The sequence below is a fragment of the Pelodiscus sinensis genome, chromosome 28, assembly GCF_049634645.1.
Source record: "Pelodiscus sinensis isolate JC-2024 chromosome 28, ASM4963464v1, whole genome shotgun sequence".
In the NCBI taxonomy this organism is placed as follows: domain Eukaryota; kingdom Metazoa; phylum Chordata; order Testudines; family Trionychidae; genus Pelodiscus; species Pelodiscus sinensis.
The window spans coordinates 11,980,166-11,990,097 of record NC_134738.1 but is presented as its reverse complement, the minus strand read 5'-3'; the positions used below and the strand labels follow the sequence as shown (position 1 = coordinate 11,990,097).

The 9,932-nt window shown below is 52.1% G+C and overlaps 1 protein-coding gene across 1 annotated transcript in view; it reads left to right on the top strand.

The window, feature by feature from the left end:
• The first annotated feature begins 6,181 nt into the window (after positions 1-6,181).
• Positions 6,182-9,932, top strand: part of XPO7 (exportin 7) — an 86,460-nt gene continuing 82,709 nt past the window's right edge. The window contains exon 1 of the mRNA XM_014579740.3: positions 6,182-6,381. Coding sequence (XP_014435226.1) covers positions 6,256-6,381 — 126 coding nt within the window. The 5' untranslated portion in view covers positions 6,182-6,255. The remainder of the gene's footprint in view (positions 6,382-9,932) is intronic.

Sequence of the window (9,932 nt, the reverse complement as noted above, 5' to 3'; positions counted from 1 at the left end):
GGGCCGTGTCCCTGGCTCGGGGCTGGCTGGGGGTGGAGTGCACGGTCGGATGCAGTGCAAGGGCCGTGTCCCTGGCTCGGGGCTCGCTGGGGGTGCAGTGCACGGTCGGATGCAGAGGAAGGGCCGTGTCCCTGGCTCGGGGCTGGCTGGGGGTGCAGTGCACGGTCGGATGCAGTGCAAGGGCCGTGTCCCTGGCTCGGGGCTGGCTGGGGGTGCAGTGCACGGTCGGATGCAGAGGAAGGGCCGTGTCCCTGGCTCGGGGCTGGCTGGGGGTGCAGTGCACGGTCGGATGCAGTGCAAGGGCCGTGTCCCTGGCTCGGGGCGGGCTGGGGGTGCAGTGCACGGTCGGATGCAGTGCAAGGGCCGTGTCCCTGGCTCGGGGCGGGCTGGGGGTGCAGTGCACGGTCGGATGCAGTGCAAGGGCCGTGTCCCTGGCTCGGGGCGGGCTGGGGGAGCAGTGCACGGTCGGATGCAGGGGAAGGGCCGTGTCCCTGGCTCGGGGCGGGCTGGGGGTGCAGTGCACGGTCGGATGCAGTGCAAGGGCCGTGTCCCTGGCTCGGGGCGGGCTGGGGGTGCAGTGCACGGTGGGATGCAGGGGAAGGGCCGTGTCCCTGGCTCGGGGCGGGCTGGGGGTGCAGTGCACGGTCGGATGCAGGGGAATGGCCGTGCCCCGGACACGGGCCGGCCTGTTGCTCCGGCGCTGGCCGTGCGGCGCGCGGCCCCTTTAAGAGCCATGTCAACAAAGCCCCGGCCGCGGCCCCCTCCCCTCTCCGCTCCGCCGCCGACGTTGCCGCGTCGCTTACGCCGCCGCAGCGGCCCGCGCCATTCTCGAAGCCCCGCCGCCCAGGGCCGGCCGCGGCGCCGCTTACGCAAAGTGCGTGCGCGGGGAGGCTCAGCGCGCAGGCGCGGCGGCCCGGCCGGGGCGGGGGGGGCAGGAGAGAGGAGCATGAATGGAGCAAAATGGCGGATCATGTGCAGGTGAGGCGCGCGGGGGAGGGGGCGGCCGGGCCCGGGGGGGGGGCGCGCGCGGGGGCCGCTGCCGGGGCTGAGGGGCCCGTGCGGGGCGGGGGGGGCCCTCCCGGAGGGGGGGTCCATCGCGGCCTGAGGCCTCCCCCAGCTGCAGGCGGCGTCGGTGGGGGGGGGCGGGGCATTTGGGGGCATGAATACCCCCAGTGGGCGGGGCTTCAGCATTAATGCCCCCCCCCCCCCCGAAATACCCCCGTGGTAGAGGCTGGGAGGCAGGAGAGAGACCGGGGGGGGGGCAACCCTGAACCTGGAGGGAGGGGTGAGCCCAGCTTGGGGGGGGCAGCCTTGAGCCTGGGGGGGCAAACTTGGGGGGGGGCAGCCCCGATCCTGGAGGGAGGGGTGAGCCAAGCTTGGGGGGGGCAGCCTTGAGCCTGGGGGGGCAAACTTGGGGGGGGCAGCTCCGATCCTGGAGGGAGGGGTGAGCCAAGCTTGGGGGGGGGCAGCCTTGAGCCTGGGGGGGCAAACTTGGGGGGGGGCAGCCCCGATCCTGGAGGGAGGGGTGAGCCAAGCTTGGGGGGGGCAGCCTTGAGCCTGGGGGGGCAAACTTGGGGGGGGCAGCTCCGATCCTGGCGGGAGGGGTGAGCCGAACCTGGGGGGGGGGGACAGCCCCGAGTGTGGGGGGAGCGAGCCGAATTGGGGGGGGAGCTGCCCAAGGCAGCAGCAGCTGCTGAGGGTGGAGGCTGCACCACAAGTTACCTGCCCGCAGCTTCTGCTCCCCTTCAGCTCCTGGGGACCAGCAGCCGCCGCCCAGGAGCCGCAGCTGGTTAGCAGGGCCCTGGTGGGCAGCAGCCTCCCAAGGACTCTATCCCGGCAAAGCTGTTCACGAGGTGGGGCGTTTCGGGGGGAGTCATCCAGGGTTGGAGCCTCCTTTTCCCCCGTCCCGCAGTCTGCCATCAGCTCCTGCAGCTGGGTGCTTTGCTCCGGGGAATAGTGCCCGAAAGGACACTGGAGTCAGGATTACCTAGAGCGTAGCTTTGAAGGGCTTCCTGGGTTATTTTGTAGGCAGAGAAGACTGGAAACTTTTGGCTGTACTCTAAGCCCTTCTGGTGTACACTCCCTTTCTGGTTAAAAGTAGTAAGGGGCTGCCAACCCCAAAGTGAGAAGAGCTGAGGGAGCTTCTGTATTGACATGGCAGAAGTCGTGGTTTTGGGTCTGACACCATGGCCTGGACTATTTGTCACCCATAACCAGGTAAATGAAATGTCTGCTGATATGAAGTTCATACAGTTTTGAGAATGAGGTGATAAATACATCCTACAGTTGGATTCTGGGCTTAATTGACAGAAGCCATGGGATGAAATCGAGAAAGGGAAAATGTAGCTTGACTGTCGGGAAGAAACTTTCTGACTTTGACAGATGCCATGCTGTGGCCTCGTCTCACAAGGGAAGCTGTGGAAATACACATGAATGTATGTTCTACAGATTGGATGAGTCCCTGAGATGTGTCAGCAATGAGAAACAGTGGCCAGGATTTGGAGCAGCTCACCTGATAGTTAACTTTCCATCTTGAACTTCAGTGATATATTTGAAGAACATAGCAGTGGTGGGAAGTGGTAGTGTTAACTAACAGACCAAGGGTGTGTTGTTTTTTTTAACTAGATGGTATTGGTGGTTTGTTTGTTTGTTTTTTTGAAGGTTTCAAAGCAAGCTTTAAAGTGGCTCATTTTAAACATTTAATTAGAAGGCATCCTCAAATTAAAAATCATACGTGTATGAGCACAGACTTCACTCTAGGTAGCAGCTGGTGAGTGTGTGGGTTGCACCCTGTTACTGGTATGCAGCCTCTGCTCCACTATAGCTCTTAGGTACCAGCAAGGGACAGCAGCAACAGCCCAAGAGCTCCTGTAGCTGGGTGCTTTGCTCTGAGAAAGTGTCTGAAAGGACCATAAGTTATTCAAAATTGAAGCATCAGAATTCCAGTTCACGTGGGTGACGTGTTCTTTAGCTTCTGACTTCTTTGCTGGGACACACAAAATCAGTGTAGTCACTTTCATTTTTGTGTACTATCCAGTTTCTTTTTCAGGGTCTTTCTTTTGTAATGTTTACATTTCAAATACTGAGTGGGAAATGTTTATTTTAAAATGGTTTCAGTTGGATTCAAAATAAAACCATGTGTTGATAAATTTAGAATTTTTACAGAATTTAAACTTTGAACCAAATATAAGCTGACAGTGCCCCTGTTAACAATTTATACAGCCACAGTTTCGTGAAGAACATTGTAAAGAACTCATTCTGGAATTAGAAATATTGTAGTGTGAATGGTAGAAATAAGTACACTGGAGGAAGTAATGTGTTTTTTTTCATCAAGATAAATGCATGATATCAGAGTAAAAATGTTATATATATATTACCAAAAAAAACTGTTACATGTATTCTGTGTCTGGTACCTCTACAAACCACAAGGGTGAGTAGTTTATTAACTCGGAATATAGCCTGTGTAATTCTCAGGTTGTCTGGTGGTGTTGAAATAATCTTATCAAATGCAACCTAGATGATCTATTGGGGATTGCTGTGTTGCTAAACAATTGACGTGTGATAAAGACACTAGAGAACAGCTGTATTCTTTGGTTTGTTATTAGTGACACATCAGCTTTGCAACTTAACCTGTGACTCTGCTATATGGATAGACCAGAGGATCTGGTGTGTCTTCTGTGCTTGTCATTTAAAAACAGGCTTTTTCTTCTTTAAATATTGGGTAAAGCAAATGGAATTTGGGGCCATAAGAACATAATATTGCTAGCTTTAGGTTCTCTAGTTAAAGTTTAACATAAGAGGCTTCAAGATGTTCCACTCCAATGAAGATTTCACTTGCAAGTACTGTTAACCTGTCACCAAGCTACAGGAGATTTATCAGAAGGCGTAAGTGCAACTCTTAACTAGCACTAATGGACAAGTTCTATAGCTATAACTAGATGATTTTATTTGTTTTGTTTTGTTTTTTCATTTTATTTTTGTCTTCTGATTTTCTTTTGGGACAAAAAAGTAAAGCACCATCTCTGAAGAGGCTCTTCCAGCTTCCTTTAGCTGCCTCAGGAGCGCCAGTTTTTTATGGCTAGGGGAAAATCACTGATGAGACAAGTGGATTCTGTACCTGTTTTCTTGTAGTGCTTTTTAAAAAAATTAAACCAACACTTTACTTCTAATGTTGATCCATTTGATTGGTATTTTGAGGGTAGGCCGGGTTGGACAGTGTTATAAACTATGATTACTGAAGGCTGTGGAGCACACTTGATAATCCAGATGTCTCAGAGATGTTGACTATAAGTTTGGGTGAGTGAGCGCATTTTCCTTGTACTATATAACTTAAGACTTCTTTCTGTTTTGGATAATAGGGAGTTTCGGATAACTCTTAACTGGGTAATACAGGATTTAGTATACAAGACTAGCAGCAGCATGGCCATATTTTGTCAAACTTTCAGTCCAGTTATTAAATATTGACTCTCCAGAGTTAGTCATTTAAACTTGCATGTTAATAAGTGTAGATTTATTTATAACTAATACTAGAGCTATTAAGTTTACAGTAGGATGCAAATTGATGAAAATGGGAGCAGAGTTGAGGTATTTGAGACCACAGCTGAAGGATTGTAGCATCATGTTTTGTAATGGTGGGTGGGTGTGGGTGTGTGTGTGTTTTTAATGGAACTTTGTGAATGTAGAAAATCCTACTTTTCTGTCAGCAGTTCACACAGTCAACGCCAGTTGGGATAGTTTTCTGTTGGACAGGTCTTCAGAATTACTGTACAGGGTCTCAAGTCTCAGAGGGGGGTAGTCTTGTTAGTCTGGATCTGTGAAAAAGTGAAGAGTTCTGAGGCACCTTAAAAACTAGCAGAATGAAAAGAACTGTAACAATAATAATACAGTAGCAAAGAATTCTGTATCCTTGTGTGTGACTGTAGAAAGTTGTGTGATCTAGAATACTGGCACAGATACTCTTCCCTTCCTGCCTTTGGTTGGGTTAATGCAGTGGTCTCCAGCCTTTTTACGTCCAAGGTCACTCTTAAATGTCAGAACAAGCCAAGATCAACCGCCCCATCCATCTCCCCCCAAAACCCCACCCCCTCCTTGAAGCCCCGCCTTCTGTTCTCCTCTCCATCACTTGCTATCCCCAGCCCTTATACACTCTCAGGGTACTGGTACACTGCTGCTTTTTTTTCCGATTCTGTCTAGATTGGGCCAAATGTCAGAAAAAAACCTTCTTTTGGATGCCCCCTTATTCCTCATGGAACGAGGAATACAGGGGTTACCAAAATGTCATGTTTGCTGTTCCGCTAAAAAAAAGCGGAAGAACAAATGCATCTCTGGACACAGAAGAGTTTTTCCGGGATACCTCTGGAATACCGGAAAATCTCCTGCAGTGTAGCCATACCTTCACTGGGTTGAGGCAGGATGTGTGGGCTCTGGGGTGGGAATGAGGGATTTGGGTGTGGGAAGGGGTGAGAGGTGCAGGGTCAGGGAGGGAATTTGGATGCAGGAAGAGGTGGAGAAGGGGATGCTGGCTCAGGGAGAGGGCTCCAGGATGGGGAGGGTTGGGGTTGGGGTACTGAGCAACCCACATGCATGTGAATGTGAGGGTGCAGGAGTTTGAGTTGGAGTATGTGAGGGGCTCAGGGCAGGGAGATTGGGAGTAAGATGGGCAGTGTATGGATGGTGCAGATTTGAAGGTGTGTGGATGGTGCAGGAGTGTTGTGGTAGAAGACTGAAGATGAGGGGCTGCAGGAATTTGGGGATGTGAGAGGCTCAGGACAGGGGGTTCCAGTTTATGATAGGTTCAGATCTAGGGTCGGGGGGGGGGGGAGCATTCAGAAGTGTTATAATCAGGGCTCGACAAACCACTGAATCTACTCGCCCCTGGCGAGTAGATTTCAGCTGGTTGCTCCATACACACCCCCCTCACTGTGGCCCCAACTGTGGTGGTGGAGCAGAGGACATGGTAGTAGGGACAGGGTGCCTGTGGGTTCTGTGGCAGGGGACAGAGGGTCAGAGGACAGGATGCCAGTGTGTTCTGCTGCAGGGGACAGGGAGTCCCCAGCCCACGCCTCCTCTGGGGACTCCTCCCTCGCAGAGGAGGGAAGTCCGGGTTGCGTGCCTCTTCTCGGGACTTCTAACACCCCTTCATCCCCCCTTCCCCCCCGCATGAAGAAGGGAAGCCCCGACCTGCACTTCCTCTGGGGACTCCTACCTCCCCCGAGAGCAGAATGTCCCTGGCGCCCCACAGACCTGCTTTGTGGTATGGCGTCAGCTGTTTGGGGGAGGGGGAGCAGCTTGTGTACTTCCTCAAACCCCAGAAGTAGTGCACAGCTGCTGGACTTCCGTCCATCCTGCAAGAATCTGGCACTACCTCCCTCATTGCTGGAGGTAGGTAGTGGGGCTTCTTTGGGGTGGGAGGATGTGTATGTGGGTCCCCCGAACACTTCACTATTGACTGGTCCGGGCTTGCCAATTGACCTGTCGATCGCGATCGACAGGTTGTTGAACACGGGGTTAATGTTTCTACCTGCTCTTTTCAGTCTGAGTGTCATCCCATCTCCAATATATGTGATGGAAACAGGAGATGAAGAGATCATTAGAATTAGCTTTGTGGGGAAAATAGTGGTAAGAGTTGTTTTTTTTCTCCCAGGGGAACAGATTGGCTGTATTTTTTTTCTCTAGAATTTGCTGTTATAACCTATAATGGGTGACCTGTATGTTTATAGTGCAAGATATTTTGTCCTTGAAATGTAACAGGTTGGGTGCTGTAAGGGTATCTTCATAGTGACTTGTCACTTGATAGAATTTAACTGAACTCTTGCATATGAAAAGACCTATTTTTAAGTGATACGGACAACAGTAAAGGGACGTTAACCGTCTGATAGTAACTTCTAATTAAACTGGCTTCAATAAATTGAAATTGGCAAACTTCCTGACTCAGAAGAAACCTGCATTTGTGCCTTAAGATGAATTCATATGTGGAGCCAGACCCTTGAAGCTCATTGGTGAGAAGCAAATGTTGAGGGAGTGTGGACGAGTCGCAGGGTGCGATCACCCCCTACCGGTCAAGTAGGGGGGCTCAGCAAACCCCTTCGTTCCCAGTTCCAGGCCCGGTAGGTGGGGTGCGATCACCCCCCCTCTCTGCGGAGCACGGGGGGGGGAGTGGGATTCAGCAGACCCGCCATCTGTGCCCCAGCTTAGCGGAGGGGGGGCCCTCTGCACCCCGAGTTTGGCCTCTCCGAGAGGCTAACCTGGCCAACCCTCTCCCGGGCGTCTGGCCGGTGCAACCGCACATTTGCATGCATTCTGAGATGGAGGGGGTTGTGAGGTAAAGGGGTAGTGGGAAGGAGACCCGGGCCCACCCTCTCTCCGGGGCCCAGTCTGGGGCCCTAAGTGCAGGGGTTCACCATCGCCCCTGCACGGCAGACGGTGGGGGGGGAATCACTCCCGTAATACGTCTGCCCACGGGTGCCACAAGGACCCCCCCCCCGGCTGCTTCCTCCGGAGCCCGCCTGCTGGCCCCCTGTGCCTACCGAGAGTCTGCTGTTCGTTGCTCGGGGTGCTCCGCGATGCTTCTCCTGGAGATCCGTTCCCTCGTCTTGTCCCTGCCAGGTCGCCCCCCCCCGGGGACAGCGAGGGTTGTCCTGCCCGACCTAAGACCCTGGGCTGGCCGCCCGCCAGCTGCGGGGGCCGTCCCAGGGGCGCCAGGGCCAGGGCCGGGCCGCCTGCCAGTCTTGGGTGTGCACCCGGTCCGTCCTTTGCCCCGGTCCTCCTCTACCTGCCATGGAGGAGGTTGTCCCCCTGCTCTATGCCGGCGGGCCCTTTTGAAAGAGCCCGCCGGTTCCTACGCGGGCCGGAGGTCCCGCCCTCCCCCCCCAGTGACCCAGCGGCTTTCCCAGCCACGTCCCAGCTGCCACTCATGGCGCCGGCCCCTCCTTGCGCCACCCCATGGGAGGGGCCTGCGGCCTCCCTACAGCGCAGGCGTGATGGCAGGTTCCAGCCCCGCCGCCATTCTCCGGCAGCCCCGGGGCGCAGGGGTGTTCTGCCAGTGGCCCCGCTCATCTCCTGGCGGTACTGGCTGTCCAGCGTGCGGGCCGTGGGCGGCCCATCACAGGGAGGTTGAAATATTGTCTTTGATTATGAGCTATAGCCCTCGCATCTCAAAGTTGTATTGGAAACTGTTGGAAAATGTGATTGGAGACATTCTGATAACATCTGTCCTTTGAATGAATGGAGGAACAGAGTTGAGAGAACCAAAATCAATAAAAATAACTCTATCCCATAAAATATGGAATGTAGGGAGGGTGGATAAAAATCAATGATTTTGTGTAAAAAATTGGATTTTTGATTTAAATCAGATTTTTTTGATAAAGGTTTTTTCCTCAAACAATCTAAACATAGTTTCGATTCAGATACGGTATAGCTCAAAGATATCTCATCATGGAATAGGGATTATAAATTTGAAACAATGTATTCATGTAATGTTTAAGAAAAGTTTTGTAAATTACTTCCAATAGTTCATGTATTAGGGACCCAATTTTATGGGGTTCCAGAGGCTTATGTATAGATTATTTAGGTTAATCTTTCTGTCTACCCAATGGGAGTCAGTGCTCAGTCTAGAAGATACCATCAGAAATACTTAGTTTTGCAGTTCTCAAACTATGGATTTGTATATCCAGAGATAACATGCTTGTTAACAGCAAAAATGTTTTAAAATAAATAATATATAGAGGTGAGAAATAACAGACCTCAGCCCTATTGTTCTTCTGCAAATTTGTGTACACAGAGTCTCTGTTTTAGTTAACAAAACAAGCATATAGATTTTTTTAAAAAAATATTATGTTTGTTGTTGAAGAAAAATATCCAGAATACAGAATGTTGTTTTAGTTAAATAAAACAATGTAAATGTCTGTCTGGAGATGTTCTCCTACTAATACAGCATGGCAAGGAAATCCTCCCAATATTAATGACTAATCTGTTGAATTGGAGATAGCTTTTACCTTCCAATGACTTCATAAATATCTGCTTCAATTACCTTTGGCAAATGAAATAACCAAACAATCTTTCCCTGGTCAGTTTCAGCAGCGGCTGACTTGGGGACGCCTGGGGCAGAGCAGCGGGAGTGCTGCCTGGTTGGTCCAGTAGCGCCAAGGAGCAGCGCTGCGGGACCAACCCGGCAGCGCCCCAGCTGCTCTACCCCAGGCGTCGGCGAGAAAAGCCTGGTCTGCTGGGGGGGGGGGGGGGGGGGCGGCGCACTAGCTGTGCGCCCCCCACCAGCAGACCAGGGAGACGCGGGCGGCAGGACCGCCGAGACGCGCCGCGGTCCCGCTGCCTGCGTCCTCTGCGGCTTTGCTCCGCATCTCCCTGGTCTGCTGAGGGGGGGCCCTCCAGCAGACCAGGGAGACGCGGAGCAGCTTTTCTCGCCGTGGAGGACGCGGGCGGCGGGACCGCGGCACGTCTGAGTGGTCCAGCCGCCCGCGTCCTCCGCAGCGAGAAAAGCCCCGTTTGTATGTAGGGATCCGACTTACGTCGGATCTACGTAACTCGGGGACTGCCTGTAATAGCTCCTGAATTTTGTTCGTATATTTCTGAATTCCAAAAGGACAGTCTTGGGTCAAACACAATTTAATGTGGCTTCGAAAAGATGCAAGGTATTTTGCCCCAAAAGAAACCTTGATGATTAGAGGTGTATTTCCTATTTGATATTTTTTATAACCTCATGCTTTCTTGGTAAAATAATCACAATTTAGCCCACTGTCTAACAACAGATTGGGATGTTTTTTGGTTTGGTTTGTTTTTTTTAGTCCATGCTTTTACCTTAAGCATGTCATTGGACTGTGTGTCAGCTTTTGTGAAGAATTTGTCCCAGAATAGTTTGAGATCTGCTCAGGAACCAGGAGAAAAATACACAGTACAACTTAAAATAACAGTGTCAGCTT